A 20,344-nucleotide genomic window follows, 5' to 3' on the forward strand; every position below is an offset into this window, starting at 1 on the left:
TTCACGGCCACATAGAGAGAGAGGAGCGTATCTGTGTAGAAGTTCAACACCGTGTGTGTGTGTGTGTGTGAACTGTGAAAGCTTGTTGTTTCAGACTGATCTCAGAACCTGTTGGGTCCTCACTGATTATGTTACAGATGCAAAAACAGGAAAGCAAGACAGGATGTAGTAACTCAGGGTTAATAGTTTTATTCAGAAAAAAAGAAAAAAAATACAAAAAAAAAAGAGAATCAGATTTGCCACTTTAGACATGCTGCAGGTCCTTGCGGTCTTGTCTGAAATCAGACTGATGTGCACTTTCTCTTCAGGTGGGGGCGCCAGATCCCCCGAGCACTTCTCTCCAAAACCATCTGCCTCAGGGGTCTCTCAGAGGCCCACTCAAGACGTTCCTTTGCACACACACACACTCGCACACACACTTGTGTGGTGCGTGTGTGTGTGTGTGTTTGACTGAACACACACAATACCCACAGCAGTCCTTTAGGGATTCCCCTCTGAGCAGCCACCTCGCCCACACCCCTACACCCAGAGAGCAGCCGGCTCTGGCCCAGGTCTGTGCCACACACGGCCCGGAGCCGGCTGCCATCTGGGCAGTCCACTACACACACAACCTCACAAACCCAACTGTGAACCTCAAACCTCTACTGTTTTATAAGACTATGAAGTATATGAAGCTAGCTGGAGCTGATGCTGTAACTAATAACTTGCCATTTATGACTTTATTTTATAGCATGAAAAAGTATAAGATATATTTATTCAAATGATATATTTTACTCATAATCATTCTGTGCTGCTTTTTATTTTTGTTCTTAAGCTTGTAAATTGCTTTTTTATGATACAAAGAAATGTCGATAGAAAAAATGCGTTTGTAAAATAAATATGCTGATTTGTCAAAAATTATTTGTGGTTTTTTTGTCTTCAAAAAAAAATAAATAATAATCTTATAGTGTGCAGTTATCCTACTTACTTGCTATTGCACTTGTACACCAGCAGAGGGCGATCCAGATAAAGATATTTGTTTGATAACCTCAAATTCTCTAGCCAGCTTGTCAGTCGGTGTGTTTTGAAGACATCATACAGAAATCAGTATTGCAACCGCAAATCAAACATTTCAGCCTTTGCTTTGGTCATCACAAACTAGTCTACCTAAAACCAAGGCCAGCATACTAAACTGATCAGTATGGTAGCATTATTTTGTAATCACAGTTTATATGTCAAAAATAATAAAGTAAAATCATTAAGGGAACAGAGAAGATAATAGGTATTTGTTATTGCACATTTTTTTTGTTGTTGAAGAAACACAAGGTAAATGTGCTATGCTGCTGAATCACATAGTTAGGGGTCAATCAATGCTCTAAACACAAGGCCGGTTTCATCTTCACAATGTAGGCCTACAGAAGTGAAACTGTTGAGCGAAGGCCACGGTAAGATTTTTTTTTTCTTTTCCACCAGCATGTTATAATGTAAAATAAATAAATAAAAATAATAATAATAATAATAATAAAAAAAAAACATTTTAATTCTTGAATAGGCCAATCTCTGGTCCTGGGTGTAGGCCACAAATGCTATTGCCCCAGGGAAGGGCAAAGTGGATTCTTACACTAGAGTGAGAGAAACAGATAACTTCTGTAGAACGTTTTGACTGGGAATTACATCTATGTTTGCAGGTGTCAGATGCCATGATGTAGCCTATTGGTGGTCTACTTGGAAGCCATCAGTCACAGACTCACAGAAGACCAATTCTTTCAGCGCGTAATAGCATAACTGAGTTAATGTTACACACATATATTTGGCAACATTTTATCCATGTTAAAAAAGCGACAGTTTATTTTTTCAATGTCATCAGGAGCAGCCACCTGCATCAGATTGCGATCTCCCCGTCAGATTTCTGCTGTACCAGCACGGGGAAATGCACCTGCGCGCGACTGCGCTGACCCATTTACTAACTGGTCACTGTGTGTGTGGGTGGGATTAGCCGTCAGTGCTAGCGGAGATGCTATTTGCCAACGCACCTGTCCGTCAAACCACATACACCTACCTGGCACTTCCTTGTGTTGGTACCCAGATCCTTGGCACGGGCCCCCTCTCTCCTGCTGTCGGCGGTAGAGGACCCGTACGACACCAATCCACCATTTCCATGTTCCCCCGAGTCTCTTCATGGAAATGTGCGTTGCAAGGAAACGCGATGCGCATGGGAGGGAGTAATATCACGCTGGATTGATAGCGGTACGTGTCTCACGCAAGGTGCATGACAGCGAAAGAGACAGTGCACTTGTCAAGCCGGATTTTTAAAAAATATTTTGTGGCAGAACATCGGTGATTATTTTTTTTTACAGTGTTGAATTCTGCGGATAGCCTAAAATCGAGGAATTTACACCGGCCTCCTAAGCTGCGGTCTCATTAAGCGTGAGTATAATTTCCACTCCTCCGCGGCTGAAATGTGTTGCCCTTGCACTTGTAAATATTGTGGCGCAAGAAACGCGGCGGTTCTGATTGAGTTTGCGTCACGGGGAGTTTCACAGAATAAGGTGAACGTTTAAGGCTAGGTGGTGTGGCTCTCACTGACTTCTGCCTCAGGACCGCTGCACATATTTCATCTCCGCGAATGCAGTGGAAAACATGGGGATACTTCGATAGCGTTTTATGGTGTGACAGGCATGTCATTTAGCCCGCTTCCGGTGGCATGCCTTGGTCAAAAGGTGACAGCAGCATGTTATCAGCAGCGGATGAAGTGATCTGCAGCAGTCAGTGGGGTAGCATACCTTACGCCAGCAGCAGATGCCTCAACACGACATCTACAGCGCACGGAGGGTGGGCTGGATGCTAATACGGGATGTCAGTTCATAGCCTAGCCTACCACACTACAGCATCACATTCTGATGGCTTAATAAACCCAAGACAACAGCAATGTTATTGCCCTCAGTAATTGGCATAGTAATGATCAAAATTGTCTTATTTTAAACAGGGAGGTAGGCCTGTCATCTGTTGGCGACGCGCAGCCATCTAGGCCAATACATTCAGATTTAATGAACGTTGATGTCAGTTGAGCGTAATGTGTGTGAGCTAATCTGGAGAAAGATCACAAGCGATACTCATTTGTATGCAGTTTCCCAACCCCACGGGCCTCATACTTTGGATCGCCTCCCGGTCCCTGTGTCTACGGCCGGGGAATGAGTAACGCTGGCTCACCTGGAAAAGTAGGCTACCTGGCTTCACTAGCTCTGCCTCACTCACGCGAAGCTTCACAGAGGACTTGGTACTTTCACTTTGCTGCTGTAGACTGTACGGTTATCTGCGCAGGGAGATCACGGACTTAAAGTTCGGTCTCTTTGTGTGCGTGCGTGCGTAAACACACACACGCAGGTGTGATAGAATCAGGGATCAGGGATTCAGTGTGGCAGATAAAGGTGCGGTGGAGGTGGAGGACGAGATGATGGGATTTCACACGTGGTTCAACTTTGGGCCAAACCTACTGACCCAGTGGCACAATTATTACCCAATCAAAGGAGAAATCCGGCGACTTGTCATATATCTCCGTGTCTCTAGATTACCGAGTAGCCTACAAAGAAAAAGGAAATCTGTTTTACCTGGCTATCAAAGAGTTACTACAATTACTACTAAGGCAACCAGGCAGCTACAGCGCTATGCTCTGGGGTCATGTCTGAGGTATATGTGTGATTTCTCCTTTAAATAAATGGAATGTAATGATTTGGAAAATAGAATGTGTTATTTTGGAAATTATAATGCTTTTTCCCCTTTGAATATTTACATGAGGCCAGTGGTGAAATAAGTAGGCGTAGGCTGTGTTCAATGATTAAATATGGCTTTAAAGAGAGCTTGTTTTTTATTCATTGTGAGGTGTCCTACGTTGTTTTCCAGTCCGAGATGCTGGTGGTAGAGGTGGACTACTTTCCTCAGTGTGTTGAACGCACCGTGGAGCAAGTCTGAGGCTGTTAAAAATGCATGCAGAGCTTACTGTAGTCTGAATTATTAAATGTTGGGCATGTTGCTGAGATGGCGTAGGACCCAGTGAGTAGGGGTTGCAGAACAGAGTGATTTTTCCGGTGTTTGAGGTGTCTCAGTCGTAGGCCTGTCTGACACACACCTACCATCATTCATACACTGATTTACATATGGATGTAGATGTGTGTGTTATTCCCAGCAGCTCTCCTCTGTTTTACTGCTCACTCAAAGCATATGGGCACCATATATCTCACATACCATCTGTGTGTGTGTGTGTGTGTGTGTGTGTGTGTGTGTGTGTGTGTGAGAGAGAGAGAGAGAGAGAGAGAGAGAGAGAGAGAGAGAGAGAGAGAGAGAGAGAGAGAGAGAGAGAGAGAGAGAGAGAGAGAGAGAGAGAGAGAGAGAGAGAGAGAGAGAGGGATAGAGAGAGTGAGAGAGAATTGCAGTGCTGTTATGTGTTATGTGTCACTGCTGAAAGATTGACTGTGTACCTTGGCAGGATGTATAACAGAATAGTCTAGCTCAGATGCACTGCTCTCCGTCATGTCCAAGTCTGTTCAACTTCAGTGAGATAAAAAGACATTTGTAAGGCAGTAATAAACTGTTACATTTGCATGAATCTGGGACCAATCACTAGGCCTACGGAACAGTAGAATTGCTAAAAACACAAGCAGTGCTAAACACATATTATTTTGGCCTTGAAGGACTGACGGGACGCTTTAGTGACCTGCCAACCTCAATGATGAATGTGTCCAGCCTCCTCTGCTTCTCCCTGTCTCACTGGAGTGTGTGTGTGTGTGTGTGTGTGTGTGTGTGTGTGTGTGTGTGTGTGTGTGTGTGTGTGTGTGTGTGTGTGTGTGTGTGTGTGTGTGTGTGTGTGTGTGTGTGTGTTCTCTAGCAGGCTCGCAGGCTTGCTTAGTGCTCTATATTTATTTAATTTGGTACATGTTTGAGTAGATGTTGGCCATTCACAAACATCCCATCAGAAGGAAGACCCCAGGTGGCATGTGTGTGTGTGTGTGTGTGTGTGTGTGTGTGTGTGTGTGTGTGAGTGTGTGTGTGTTATCATCCTTTCAGAAGGAAAGCCCAAGGTGGCGTGTGTGTTAGGCTATGTGAGTGCCTTAAACTACGATTCAGGTGACTGTTGTACGTAAATGTAACAATGTAGTATGGAGCCTGTGCCTCAGCATGGCCATAACATGCTGTCCTTCATTATTAATGAGAGTTACTCTGTGCTGTGGCGCAGCTTATGTCCCCAGAGACAAACACCAAACACCAAACACCGTGCTGCAGAGGGCTCCTTCTGCCTCTCACTGCCGCTGCCGCCGCCTGGGCCCACGCAATCACGCGCCGTTAGAGGGGTCTTTCTCTGTTCGCTGCCGCAGCGTGGAACGACGCAAAGCACAACACACACACACACACACACACAAACACACGCACGGCCTAAAACACAATGTTGGTCGGCGTGGGGCTGAGCTGCGGAAGAGTCACTTCCACAATATAATAGGGCTTTTGTTTCCTCTGCTCCACAGCTGAGTAGTGCTCTCTCCCTGCACTGCCTCTCCCTTTGTGCTCTAGAGTATGCACTTTCTGATTTTACTTCTCTATGAAAAACAATCTGTGTGTGTGTGTGTGTGTGTGTGTGTGTGTGTGTGTGTGTGTGTGTGTGTGTGTGTGTGTGTGATGCATCTGTACTGTAGTGTGGCCATTATGAAGTCATATGTTTGACACTGGTGTCAGTCTGGCCAGCCCTGTCCTGTTGTGTGGAGGTTCCTGGTTGGAGTGGCTTGGTGTGAGTAGAGGATTGCTTCACCTGAGGCCAGTGTGTGTTATTATACAGAAAAGCTGGAGTGTGTGTGTGTGTGTGTGTGTGTGTGTGTGTGTGTGTGTGTGTGTGTGTGTGTGTGTTTTAGATGGCAGAGAGTGTTATAAACAAGCTGGTTTACATTTATAAGTTGAAGTGTTTGATGTTTTGAAGCCCTAGTGTGCGGGGGAGTGCCTGATGCGATGACAGGGGCTGTTGGCCGAGTCTTGTGCAACTCTGGAGCCAGAAGTCCACCTCTCAGCGCGCAAATACGGGGTTATGAGTGTGTGTGTGTGTGTGTGTGTGTGTGTGTGTGTGTGTGTGTGTGTGTGTGTGTGTGTGTGTGTGTGTGTGTGTGTGTGTGTGTGTGTGTGTGTGTGTGTGTGTGTGTGTGTGTGTGTGTGTGTGTGTGTGTGTGTGTGTGTGTGTGTGTGAGTGAGAGAGAGAGGCCTCTGGCAGGAGAAGTCCACTTCAGGGAGGACTGAATGAGGGAATACACGCTGGAGTTGCTGACGTGATGTCCTTAAGTTCAGCTGTCACTCTCACCTGGACTCACTGCAGCAGAGATGACTTGGCATTGACCTGGCCTTGGAAATCACTGCTGCTATTCCTGGTACACCCATAAAAACACAACTACAGAGCTTCAGATTGATATATGTTTATTATATTTTATTCTATCCACTCATTTGCCATTTTCTAAAGACATTTGGATTTGCAGTGAAGTGTAATATTTGTTAAAGAGAGTTAGGTTAGTGTGAATCATAGCTGTTGGATGAATCTTGTGGACATTGTCTCCTGTGTACTTGTAGAAGTCTGTCAGCTGCTTGGAAAGACCTGAGGTGTGTAAAGTAGGCCGATCAGCTCAGATGGTCGTAGTCACTGAGAGTGGAGCTGTGTGTGTGTGTGTGTGTGTGTGTGTGTGTGTGTGTGTGTGTGTGTGTGTGTGTGTGTGTGTGTGTGTGTGTGTGTGTGTGTGTGTGTGTGTGTGTGTGTGTTTGTGTGTGTGTGTTTGTGTGTAGGGTTTGTGTGTGGGGGGCTGGGTTAAATATCTAGTGAACAGGAGACAGGAAGAGCAGTTACTAGCAAGGGACTAGATTAATCAGGGCAAGTGTGTGTGTGTGTGTGTGTGTGCAGAGGTCAGTGGTAGGTGTGCCTCAGGACATGCGAGGATCTGACACGTCAAAGACAAATCTCATTCCTGCAATGTGTGTTTGTTCTGTGGTTACTATGGCTACTAATTGTCATGCAGGTTCAGAGTTAAGGTAGAGACGTGTGTGTGTGTGTGTGTGTGTGTGTGTGTGTGTGTGTGTGTGTGTGTATGTGTGTGTATGAGGAGTGAAATAAGCCATAAATACGCTCTGAAATGTGACCATGGGAGGGTCCTTTGGTTAAAGTTGAAGTGTGTGTGTGTGTGTGTGTAAGTGTGCAGACTCTAACAGCATATCATGCACTGGCATCTTAGCTTGCCTGGGATATGAAGCTCCCTCTCTTTCCCAGGTAGAGGATTTCAAAAATATGCAGGCCTGTACAGTAAGGCTATGTCCTAGCCTGGTGTGTGCGTGTGTGCGTGTGTGCGTGTGTGTGTGTGTGTGTGTGTGTGTGTGTGTGTGTGTGGTGTGTTTGCCTGTGTGTGTGTGTCTGGCACTGCCCGCAGCTCTGCCTCTCTTCAGAGCCTTCAGTGACGAGACTGTTAGGGGGACAGATGGCTGCCTGTCTGTGCGGTTTGGAGCATGGAGTCCGCCAGTACCCCACACACACACACACACACACACACACACACACACACACACACACACACACACGTGCCCAGTCCCAGAGGTGTGCTGTCCATCTGACTGTGAGCTGGGCGCTGTTGACCGTCAGAAGGCGTCTGCCCAGTGGAGGTCTGAAGGAGGAGATGGACTAGAGTGACCTCTCGTCACCAGACTGCTGCTCCGCACACACACACACACACACACACACACACACACACACACACACACACACGCACACACACACACACTCACACACACTATGGTGGACTAAAGTGACCCGTGGTCACCAGACTGCTCCGCACAGCAGCGGCACTGAGTCCAGAGCAGACCGGTGGCCGGAGAAATGCATCATGGGAGTTCAGCAGGAAGGCGAAAGATGTCCTTCACCTTCTGTCTATCCACACACACACACTCACACATCCACACACACACACACACACACACACACACACACACACACACACACAGTGCCCTGATTCACAAAGCAGGTTTGCGGAGCACATTGTTGAGCATATGGTTGCACATGTATGAGCTATATATATGAGTGGATGTAAACAGGAAGCAAATATGAGGCCGAATAATGTTTTCATTGGCAGACCTACTGCACTGCTGCCCCCATTGACTCCTCTGAGTCCACAGTCCACTAGTCTACTGTAGGCTAGTCTGTGTGTTATGGAGCACAGGCCTAGCCTGGCTATCACCATACTAGTGTGTGTGTGTGTGTGTGTGTGAATGTTAGTCTGGCTATCACCATACCAAGCCTAATCTTTAAGATTGAACATTAGTCTGGGGAGTCTGCGCTGTATTTCTACTGCACAAGAGGCGTGATCAATGGCCATAGTTCAAATGACTCTGTACGCTTTTGGATAGTCCATCAACCAATCAGACCAACGATCCCGGTGCGCCTGGTGGATAAGCCAGTTTGTGATTGGTTCCAGCAGACGTGGACAGGAAGCAGATACATATCCAGCCTGAGCTGCAGGACGAAATCCAATTGACGGCGGATCAGGCCGGGTTTACCCAGTCTAGCCCAGGCCTGCAGGAGTCCTTAAAATCAGCTCAATGTTATTTCTGTGTGAGTTTCACTGAGCGTCTGTATTTCAGCTTGGATGCAACGTGACAGTTCGTTTAAAACTTCACAACTTCACATTGTATCGCGGAGGATTTATTATTAGCTGTGCGTGTGCGTGTGTGTGTGTGTGCGTGTGATGTGATGTGATGTGATGATGAAGTGGGTCTTTGTGTCCTGTGCCCCCGTAAGGACGGCTGTGTTGTGCCCTCTCGTCTTCAGTAAGAGCATCACTGACTCGCCTGGCATGCGGGTTAGACAAGCGGGCAGGGCAGCACGTGCTCTGGTTCTGTGCCTGTTTGGGTGCTGTGGTTCTGCAAGATATTTGTCTGATGCTGTGAGACTCACTAGGATGAGGAAATTGAGTTCTGTGCTGGCTGCCTGTGTTCTGTGTGTGTGTGTCTTTGTGTGTCTTTGTATGTGTGTACAGTATGTGTGTGTTAATGTTGTGTGTGTGTGTGTGTGTGTGTGTGTGTGTGTGTGTGTGTGTGTGTGTGTGTGTGTGTGCGTGCGCGTGTGTGCGCTACAGATTCTGTGCCAGTGCTCTAGATGGTCTAGCTGTGTGTATGTGTGTGTACTGTATGTGTGTGTTTGTGTTTGTATGTTCTAGCGCTGGTTCCGCATCTCTCTGGTTAATCTCCCATCCCTTGGAGCTGGACTGTGTCCAGGGAGAAGACGGCTCCGGTGAGAACAGGCTCCTTCCAGCCGCAGATCCCCCCATTGTGTGGCCGTCTCGCTGCCGTCACCGACACGCTCGGCTGTTTAAATATAGACGCCAGGCTGTGGGTAGATCCGCAGCGAGATGCACTAATCACCGAAGAATGTTTCCACAGATTGGTGCATTTTTGAGGAGACAAAATGAGGGATTTCTCCTCCACTGAATGCCTCTCAGGAGGCTGGCTTGGCTTGGCGTGGCGCGGAGACCGACTCCGACAGGGGAGGCAGCGGCGGTGGCGGCTTTGTGAAAGTATAGCCTGTCACGGCCTGAGCCTTATTAAAGGGGGTAATTATCCTGAGCGGACTGCTAATGGAGCCGTCCTGGTGAGGGGTGGTGAAGTCGGGGGCGGGGGGGCGGGGGGGTTTGGGGGGGCAGAGTGTCCCCGTGGTGACAGTAAGAGGCGTACCGCCAGGGAGATTTGGGGTTGTCAGATCAGATGGCGGATGAGTCTGCTGCTCAGAACATGAGCCTCCGTGCAGAGAGCGCTTCCGAGAGTGCCTCTGAGAGCCAGTGAAACGGAATGCTGTGGGCTTGTTGACTGACATCTTGTATTTACAGGGAGCTGAATGCTTTGGGCCAGTTGAGGTTCTGTGTTAGCGGGGAAGCAGGTCGTTCTGATTGGTTGTCTGAGATCTTACATCAGCATTGACACTAAAAGTTCTGTTGAGATTAGAAAGGCAGCTGACTGGAGGTTGGCGTGTAGCGCTATCATGCTAGCTCTGGGCAGGTTCATTGAGATAAGTATGGAATCTGACTGGAGTGTAGCGCTATCATGCTAATATCTCAGGCTAGTTCACTGATAGAAGAAGAGACGCTGACTGGAGTGCAGTGTTAGCATTGAGAGCTCTGAGCTGGCTCAATTTAATTTAAAGAAGGAAACTGCTAGGAAACTAGCGATAGCATTGACAAGCTCTGGGCCAGCAAACTCTCCTGCCTGCAGCTGAGTCTGCTCCGTCTGCCAAGAATGAAATTATAAACATGCTGCCACTTGCTGTGTTGCCACAGTAACCACTGATGTCTGTGCAGTTGGCGAACTGTTGGAGGTCTGAACTGGTGCACAGATCACACCTGCAGGTCTCAGCAGCCTCTTTAGCCAGAGTCACGCACACACACACACTGAGCACACACACTCACACAATCATCAGTGATCACATGTGCAGGTCTCAGCAGTCTTTTTAGCCAGAGTCACACACACACACACACACACACACACACACACACACACACACTTCACATGGCTCCTAGCAGCCTGTTTAGCCTGAGTCTGACACACACACACACACACACACACACTCACACACTCACACAAACACACCTGCAGGACTCGGGGAGCGAATCGACCGCCTCTTTAGCCAGAGTGACGTTTCAGTGTTAATTTGCAGGCACACATGCCAGTCTCTGCTGGAGGCCTGACTGTTCAGTTACTGTTGGTCTTTTGGAAGGAAGGAAATGTGATAATTGGCTCTTCAGCTTTTGAACAACAGTATAATAAGCTAGAAAGAAATGTCCCATTATGTTGTGGTGTAGCTTAGTATCCTGAGAGTGAACACAGTTGTGAGTTAGTATCCTGAGAGTGAGATGACTGTAGGTTTGCATCCTGAGAGTGAGACAGCTGTAGGTTGTATCCTGAGAGTTAGACAGTTGTAGTATCCTGAGAGTGAGACAGCTGTAGGTTGTATCCTGAGAGTTAGACAGTTGTAGTATCCTGAGAGTGAGACAGCTGTAGGTTGTATCCTGAGAGTGAGACAGTTGTAGTATCCTGAGAGTGAGATGACTGTAGCTAGTATGCTGAGAGTGTGACAGCTGTAGGTTAGTGTCCTGAGAGTGAGACAGCTGTAGGTCGTATCTTGAGAGTGAGACATTTGTAGTTTCCTGAGAGTGACACAGCTGTAGGTTAGTATCCTGAGAGTGAGACAGTTGTAGTATCCTGAGAGTGAGACAGTTGTAGTATCCTGAGAGTGAGATGACTGTAGCTAGTATGCTGAGAGTGTGACAGCTGTAGGTTAGTGTCCTGAGAGTGTGACAGCTGTAGGTCGCATCCTGAGTAAGATAGCTGCTAGTGTCCTTAGAGCGAGACAGCTGTCTGTGTGGCTCTGGAGAGAGAGACGTCTCCTCCAGGGGGTCTGGCTCTGAGCCCCAGCTCTGCAGCCATCTTGTCCATCTCGTCCAGCTCTCTGCTGATGTCCAGCACGTCCACCTCCTTCTGCAGGACTGCAGTGGCCAGAGCCTCAGACCTCCATGCTGCTGCTGCCCTGTTGGGTGCTGGGTCCCCAGACCTCCATGTGGCTCCTTCACTGCTCGCTCTCACATCTGCCTCCTCCTGCTGCAGCGTGGCCTTAGCATCACGAGAGGCCCCGTGTGTCTCAGCCAGCATGGAGGTAGGTGCAATGTGTGTTTCCTCTGAGGTCAAAGGTGCATCAGCTGCCCCATCGTACACCTGGGAGTATGTTTCCTCTGAGGTCAAAGGAGCGTCAGCTTCCTCGTATGCCTGGAAGTGTGTTTCCTCTGAGGTCAAAGGTGGATCAGCTGCCCCATCGTACACCCTCTCCAGTACCAGCTGATACCCCCCAGGCAGGGCGTAGCAGCTCCTGCTGCTGCGGGCACCGCTGGCAAAGCTGCGGATGCCCGCCCTCTCCAGGAAGTGCTCCAGGAGGTCCTCTGCACTGGCATGGGCGCCTGGAGCAGCAGGGGGCAGCGTTGGGGGCAGCAGTGTGGGCAGGTCCAGGTGCTCGGCCAGCTGTGAGGCGATGACGCTGGGCTCTGTCAGCTCTCGGCACCTGGACCCCTCCGGAACAGAGGCACTGTGGCCGGGCACACCTGGTATACCTGGCACACCTGGCACAGCTGGCACAGCTGGCACACCTGGTATACTTTTCACACTTGGCACACCTATACCAGGTATAGTGCCTGGCACACCTGATATACCTGGCACACCTGGGACCCCTTGCACACCTGGCACACCTGGTATACCTGCATCTCTGTTCATTGTGGCCGTGGGTTGAGGTGTGTTCTCTAGAATCAGTCTCCATTGGTCATTCTGCCGGCTGAGCCACGCCCCTCTGGAGGCCAGCAGGAAGCTCTGGTTGTCATAGTAACGCTCGGTGACGGTGGTCTCCTCCACACAGCTGGCACGTGTGTGTAGCAGCGCCGCGGTGTGTGTTCCCACGCTGTAGGGCAGTGCCACACACACACGGATCGGACCTCTGGGCCTCACAGAGGGATCCTCCTGCTCCACACTCATGTAGCCTGGGTCTGTAGGCCAGGGGGGGTCCTGTGTAGTCTCCATGAAGGGGGGCGGGGGGGGTCTTTAGTGTGGGGGGACTCTTGCTGTGTAGCCTCCACAGTGGCTGGGTCTTGGAATATGAGGGTCCTGCTGTTTAGCCTTTACAGTGGGGGATGGAGGATCCTGGTGTGTAGCAGAGTCTTTAGAGTGGGGGGGTCCTGGTGTGTAGCAGGGTCTGTAGAGTGGGGGGGGGGGGTCCTGGTGTGTAGCTTCCACAGAAGCTAGTCAGCTGCTCTGCAACCAAAGTAGGGAAAATAATCGGTCATATGCAGGAGGGTCTATGAGGGCCAGACGTGTCAGTTCTAACTCAGTTGTACCTTCATATCACACACTGTGGACTGGGGGGTTTGTGTGGGCCGGACGTGTCAGTTCTAACTCAGTTGTGCCTTCATATCACACACTGTGGCCCGTGTGCACTGACAGCTGATTCTAAAGGCTGCTGATTTATCTGGAGATGAGCAAAGTGCAGCCTCAGATGCCCACACAGGAGCGCTGCTGTATATGGCGCACATTAATCCAGCTCCGCTGAGCTCTGCAGGTTCCGCCGTGGTAGAACAGAGCAATACAGTATGTGCCAGCCTGTCTCTGGAGACGTGCAAACACATGCAGTCATTATGATCATTAGCTTTGCTCTGACTCCAGCTGAGCAGCGCGTAACTGAAGCTCGTGTGGTGTCAGTGAGAGGCTGAGGGAACTGCAGGTTCCCTCTCTGCTGCAGTGGGGACTGTTATGGGGAACAGATCTGCTCTCACAAGCCCCTTGGCAAGTCATCTGATATACACTATGCTCTCATGACCTCAGGATTAATACTACACAGCGATATACAATGCTGTCTGGATTATATATGGTCTGGATTGTATAATGTACAGTATATGCTCTGGATTGTTTACTGTATACGGTCTGGATTCTATATTGTATACGGTCTGGATTATATGGTCTGGATTATATATTGTATACGGTCTGGATTATATGGTCTGAATTATATATTGTATACGGTCTGGATTATACTGTATATGGTCTGGATTATATACCGTATGCGGTCTGGATTATATACAGTCTGGATTATATACTGTATACGGTCTGGATTATATACTGTATACGTGTGTGTGTGTGTGTGTTGTAGTATGCTGCGTGTGTGTGTGTATAATGTTTTGTGAACAGTGTCCCTCTATTTGATAGATGTATGTGTATGTACAGTATATGGTGTGTGTGTGTGTGTGGGTGTGTTGTGTCTGTATGTTTTCCTCACCTTATCAGAATGCTGACTGAGTGGCGAGGCGCTGTTCCTTGTGGAGCTCGGTGTGCTGTGTGCTGGTGTGGTATGCTGGAGAAGTGGAGGATTTTTCCGGAAGCGTCCTTGTCGTGGTCAACTGAAGGGCAGACATAGCCAGTAGTCCCCTGTCAGCGCAGATGATGCATTTGTAACTGGCAGCATAGTTCACTGCAGTGCCTGCTCGGAAAAGGACAATGTTTATAGTTACCTCTGTGGTTGCTATGGTAGCCAGCACCTGCATCTGATTCTCAGGCCCTGATTGGCTGTTCTCAGGGAGAGCCAACAGAACAGTGTCAGCACAAACACACAAACAAATGTAACTGTGAGGGTGTGTGTGTGTGTGTGTGTGTGTGTTGGGCATGGGGGTAGTCTAGTGTGTGAGCAAGCAAGTCTTCTCAGCGTCTTCAGGACTAGACACAATCCATGGCCCTCAGAGCTTCATACTGAGCTTGATTTGGTACAGCAACAAACAGACAAAGTGTGCCATTATTGGACTGGTGGTAGAGTGTGTAGTTATTGGACTGGTGGTCGAGTGTGTGGTTATTGGTAGAGTGTGTAGGTATTGGACTGGTGGTAGAGTGTGTGGTTATTGGATTCGTGGTAGTTATTAGCTGGGACTTGTGGCAGAGTCGAGTGCTGTAAGTTTGCTTTCCCTTTCCTGCTCTGAGTAGATGAGGAGGTGAGGAGGAGGAGAGGAGGAGGTGAGGAGGAGGAGAGGAGGTGAGGAGGAGAGGAGGTGAGGAGGAGAGGAAGAGGAGGAGAGGAGGGTGAGGAGGAGGAGGAGAGGAGGGTGAGGAGGAAAGGAGGTGAGGTTGGGAGGTGGGGGGAAGCACTTTGCACAGCTGTGAAGCTCTGATAAACAGCTGTGGTTGAATATTAGGAGAATCATGTACACCCTGTCGGGCTCTGTTGGTGTGTGTGGACAGCTCTGTGTGTGTGTGTGTGTGTGTGTGTGTGTGTGTGTGTGTGTGTGTGTGTGTGTGTGTGTGAGAACAGGTGCAGCATTGGGCTGATTATCCCCCCTGCCTCATCTGCTGCTGGGAAACACTCTGGTCACAAGCTGGACACATTAAAACGGCCCCTCAAACACACACACACACACACCCTTTCAACACACACACTGAAACACACTCCAAAACACTCTAACACACTCTAAAGCCGGCGATGGCCTCTGCAGCCAATGCTGTGATGAAAGAGGAGAAACTAGTGTAGAGCAGAGATCCCCTTTACACAGAGATCCCCTTTACTCAAACCCACAGAGATCCCCTTTACCCAAACCCACAGAGATCCCCTTTACTCAAACCCACAGAGATCCCCTTTACCCAAACCCACAGAGATCCCTTTTACTCAAACCTACAGAGATCCCCTTTACATAGAGATCCCCTTTACACAAACCTACAGAGATCCCCTTTACACAGAGATCCCCTTAACACAGAGATCCCCTTAACACAGATCTACAGAGATCCTCTTGATACACTGTCCATACAGAACATTATTATGGTAGCTGTTTAAGTATTTATAATAACTCTCTCTTTACCTTTCTCACTTTCCCCCCGTTCTCTCTCTCTCTCTCTCTCTCTCCCCCTCTCTCTCTCTCTCCTCTCACAGCTCTCTTCCCTTGATAGTCGGTCCTGGCCAATGGATGAGATGCTGCTGTGTCCAGCCTCGCTCTGAGGGGGTCAGGGATGTAAGAAAAGATCCAAACACCATGGGTACGTACACACACATCACACACACTCATCAGCATCCAAACACTCTGGCTGCCCTGTCCTGAAGTGGAGGTTAGCAGGTTTGTGGGACAGGAGTGTTTGTGTGTGTTTGTGTTTCTGTATGCGTGCGTGTGTGTGTGTGTGTGTGTGTGTGTGTGTGTGTGTGTGTGTGTGTGTGTGTGTGTGTGTGTGTGTGTGTGTGTGTGTGTGTGTGCACGCCCTCCTTCGCGGCTGCTCTGTCAGTAGATTCCTCCGGGGCCGTTGACACATTGCTGAGGCTGCTCTTTCTGATCTCGAGCTGAATATGCCTCGCTCATCTCTTACTACACCACCCATCCCATAATAACTGCCACCTCCAGGGGTTGCCCTGGCAACGGCCCGCTCCACCCTCCCTCAGCCCCCATGCTGGCGTTGGACAGTGTCTGCTGAGAGTAGAGCTGAATGTGTGTGTTTGTGTGTGTGTGTGTTTGTGTGTGTGTGTGTGTGTGTGTGTGTGTGTGTGTGTGTGTGTGTGTGAGTGTGTGTGTGTGAATGTGGACAGTGGTCTGTGTTTGTCTGGGGCCAGTTGGACTAGATGGGAATTCGGTTATGAAGTTATGATGTAATAATGGGATAATAAATCTCTTTCCGGGTCCAAGGGCTTTCAAACTCACTTTTTATTCCCTATAGACAGTAGCCTTTAAGGAAATTGTCAACTTCTTATTGACATGCTGCCTCAACATAATCAAGTCATATTTTTCGCGGAAGCCTGGACGTGACCCTCAAATATATATCGTCTGGCTGCACAGCTGCAGAAATTACTCTGTTAAAGTTTAGCGATTTTGTTTTACAGTTGCTAAAATGGAGGTGATGATGACAAAGTTTACCAGTTGCAAAAAACACCTGACTGCGCTAGTAAACGTCTTTTCACAAAACAGCTGTGGGCCCTTGACGCCGGACTTAAGAACCTAATAGGGGCTCTCCATGCTACTGCACGAGTGGTAGGAGGTCTCCGTTTGATGAGGTAGCATACTGTAGGTCTCCGTTTGATGAGGTAGCATAAACATTTTGTGTATTTGAGGTCTTGATTTGATGAGGTAGCGTAAACATTGTGTGTATTTGAGGTCTCCGTTTGATGAGGTAGCACACATTACAGTATGTGCATTTGAGGTCTCCGTTTGATGAGGTAGCATAAATATTCTGTGTATTTTAGGTCTCCGTTTGATGAGATAGCATAAGCATCCTGTGTGTGTGTATGTATGTGTGTGCATGTGTGTGTGTGTGTGTGTGTGTGTGTGTGTGTGTGTGTGTGTGTGTGTAAAGATGAGGTTAGAGTGTGAGTGAAAGTGAGTGTTGATTTGGGGATGGGTGTCTGTGAATAAGATTGAGTGCTAATTTGATGATGGTGCTGAGGTGTGTGTGCTGAGGTGTGTGTGCAAAGAGTAGTGCATGCGTACGTGTGTGTGTGTGTGTGTGTGTGTGTGTGTGTGTGTGTGTGTGTGTGTGTGTGTGTGTGTGTGTGTGTGTGAAAGAGAAAGAGAGAAAGAGTAAGAGTGTGTGCTGAGAGTAGTGCTGAGTGTGTGTGTGTGTGTGTGTGAGAGAGAGAGAGAAAGAGAGAGTAAGAGTGTGTGCTGCTGAGAGTAGTGTTGTGTGTGTGTGTGTGTGTGTGTGTGTGTGAGAGAGAGAGAAAGAGAGTAAGAGTGTGTGCTGAGAGTAGTGCTGATTGTGTGAGTGTGTATGTGTGTGTATGTGTGAGAGAGAGAGAGAGAGAGAGAGAGAGAGAGAGAGAGAGAGAGAGAGAGAGAGAGAGAGAGAGAGAGAGAGAGAGAGAGAGAGAGAAAGAGTGTGTGCTGAGAGTAGTGCTGAGTGTGTGTGTTGATGGGGGGAGGTCCTGCCTGGTTGTGTCTTAATGAGAAGTGGCTGGCTGCTGCTCTGAATGTAGGGCAGAGGCAGTAAGACACACAGGTCTGCTGGGAGAAGCTGCTCACACACTCATACATGGAGAAGCACTCCCTCTGCTGGACTTATATATGCATTGCAGCTGCTTCTCTAGACAGGGTGACTTAAATGTTGGGTAGGAGATGTTTGGGGCATGCTCTCTGGAGCATTTTTTAAAATAGATACTCTTCACACCCCCATTGCAACCAATTAATTAAACGTTTTGACACAAAATTAAAAGTTTTAGTGGCCTCTAGAACGACCAATCCAGGAAAAATACAATCCAATCATACTGAACGGACTGTTAACTATGATTGGATTCTGATGCATCCATCAAACTGCAATCTGCTCCTCCCTCCCGCTCGTGAACAAGCATCGCACGTTCCTGTACTCTGGAGGTGTGACGACTGGAATCGTTTTCCAGGATCTTCTACCCTACCTTTAATACATGCTGGTTTCTCTTGGCTATTTTGCCTCTACTTTATGTGTTTTCTGTATAACTTTACATGACAGACAGTGACACAACTGGTATGTGTGTGTGCGTGTGTGTGTGTGTGTGTGTTACAGGTGATGATGATGATGATGTGTGTGTGTGTGTGTGTGTGTGTGTGTGTGTTGTGTTGCAGGTGATGATGTGTGTGGGCTGAGAGCATGTACAGGTGATATGTGAGGATTGTATTAACCTGTGTGTGTGTGTGTGTGTGTGTGTGTGTGTTGCAGGTGATGATGTGTGAGGGCTGAGAGCATGTACAGGTGATATGTGAGGATTGTATTAACCTGTGTGTGTGTGTGTGTGTGTGTGTGTGTGTGTGTGTGTGTGTGTTGCAGGTGATGATGTGTGAGGGCTGAGAGCATGTACAGGTGATATGTGAGGATTGTATTAACTGTGTGTGTGTGTGTGTGTGTGTGTGTGTGTGTGTGTGTTGCAGGTGATGATGTGTGAGGGCTGAGAGCATGTACAGGTGATATGTGAGGATTGTATTAACTGTGTGTGTGTGTGTGTGTGTGTGTGTGTGTGTGTTGCAGGTGATGATGTGTGAGGGCTGAGAGCATGTACAGGTGATATGTGAGGATTGTATTAACCTGTGTGTGTGTGTGTGTGTGTGTGTGTGTGTGTGTGTGTGTGTGTGTGTGTGTGTGTGTGTGTATGTGTGTGTGTGTGTGTGTGTGTGTGTGTGTGTGTGTGTGTGTGTGTGTGTGTGTGTGTGTGTGTGTGTGTGTGTGTGTGTGTGTGTGTGTGTGTGTGTGTGTGTGTGTGTTGCAGGTGATGATGTGTGAGGGCTGAGAGCATGTACAGGAGGAATGGGCTCCCCGCCAGCGTCAGCATCACCTCCGCCTCTCCAGACGTGAGTTTTACACCTCACACACACTTTACACACTCACACACACACTTTACACACACACACACACACACACACAAGCACACAGAATAGAACGGGCACCTTTTACACACCTTACACACACTTTACATCCTGTGCCAGGAACGGGCACCTTACACACACCTCACACACACACACACACACACACACACACACACACACACCTTACTCACACTTTACACACACCTTACACACACTGTAATCCTGTGCCACAAACTGGCTTGTGGACCTGTTTGTTAGAAGAGAGTAAAATAATGTTTTAATTGTGGGCCTCCGTGCAGTTGAGTGTCCCTGGGATGATGACCTTGAGTGAGCGTATGAAGACGTAAACTCACAGTGACAGCAGTCTGTTAGCATCAGAGCATCTGCTGAAGCCATCACCCAGAGAGCAGCGCTGCTCTGTAGGCCTGAGAGTGCAGGAGACCTCATGCCTCTGCTGATCCTGGCGCAGTGAGGAGTGCTGCTCTGTAGGCCTGAGAGCGCAGGAGATCTCATGCCTCTGCTGATCCTGGCGCAGTCTGGCCAGCGTGATGACGGCGCGTCGGTCCACATGAATCATCAGCTCTGGACCAACCCAACTGGCGGCGGCAGTGGCGGTCGGCGTCTGTCTCCGGTGTGGCCAGCTGTCTCTTAATCTGCCGTCCGCCGTTCCCTCGCCAGGGAGATGATGGATCGTAGAGGTCCTTCCTCTCGGCGTCGGTCGGTCCGCCAGGCCTCAGATCAGCTCCGTCGCGGCTCTCCGCACCTCGCCGCCCGCCAGCCCACGTCGCCGTGGCGACCTCCACGTGTCAGAAGAGCTCCGCTGCGGAGCGCTCCACATGTCGGGAGAACTTCGCCGTGAAGCCTCAACTTGTCAGTTTGAGAGATCAGGCAGCAACGGGCGAGCTTAAGTTTCACCCCTGGAATAGCCCCCGCCGATGAGTAAAGACCCTAATATTTCACTGGAAGGAGCCAAACCAGTGATTGAGGCCTTCCTATTTTACTCTGAGGACAAGGCCAACGGTGGGGGTCTTAAAGTGTCAGTTTGAGGCGCCAGGACTAGGGTACTTTAAGGACTAACGCACGTTGAGATGTCCCTTGTGGGGGAACATTTAACGTGTTGCGCTGAAGAGTATATTTCACTTGCTGACTGATGGGGTTTATATGGCACATTTCGGGGATCAGGTGGTGATGGAAGGGTTTATATTTCACTTCTGTAGGGCTAGAGCTTATATATATTTACTGTATAGATCACCAGGAACAGTACTGACACAATGCAGGGGCTTATATTTTGCCGAGGTGATTTGAGCGTTTAAAAAGTACAATTATGGATACATTTGAGCCTTTTGAAAGTAAAATGATGGATACATTTGAGCCTTTTGAAAGTAAGAGCATTGCCACGGTGGATGGTTTTACATTTTGCCCGGGTGGTGATTTGAATCTTTATTCATGGGTTTCATCAGGTCCCTTTCCACAGGTGTACGAAATCAAGCACC

General features: G+C 48.6%; 1 protein-coding gene across 3 annotated transcripts in view; it reads left to right on the forward strand.

The window, feature by feature from the left end:
* The first annotated feature begins 2,074 nt into the window (after positions 1-2,074).
* LOC134089193 (ras-specific guanine nucleotide-releasing factor RalGPS1) overlaps positions 2,075-20,344 on the forward strand; it is a 175,439-nt gene continuing 157,169 nt past the window's right edge. The window contains exons 1-4 of one of the 3 annotated variants that reach the window (XM_062543549.1): positions 2,075-2,406; positions 15,473-15,576; positions 18,517-18,549; positions 18,755-18,836. In XM_062543549.1, coding sequence (XP_062399533.1) covers positions 18,780-18,836 — 57 coding nt within the window. In that variant the 5' untranslated portion in view covers positions 2,075-2,406; positions 15,473-15,576; positions 18,517-18,549; positions 18,755-18,779. The remainder of the gene's footprint in view (positions 2,407-15,472; positions 15,577-18,516; positions 18,550-18,754; positions 18,837-20,344) is intronic. The other 2 variants (XM_062543548.1, XM_062543550.1) reach the window with 2 other exon arrangements.

The sequence above is a fragment of the Sardina pilchardus genome, chromosome 8 (assembly GCF_963854185.1).
Source record: "Sardina pilchardus chromosome 8, fSarPil1.1, whole genome shotgun sequence".
Classification (NCBI taxonomy): Eukaryota; Metazoa; Chordata; class Actinopteri; order Clupeiformes; family Clupeidae; genus Sardina; species Sardina pilchardus.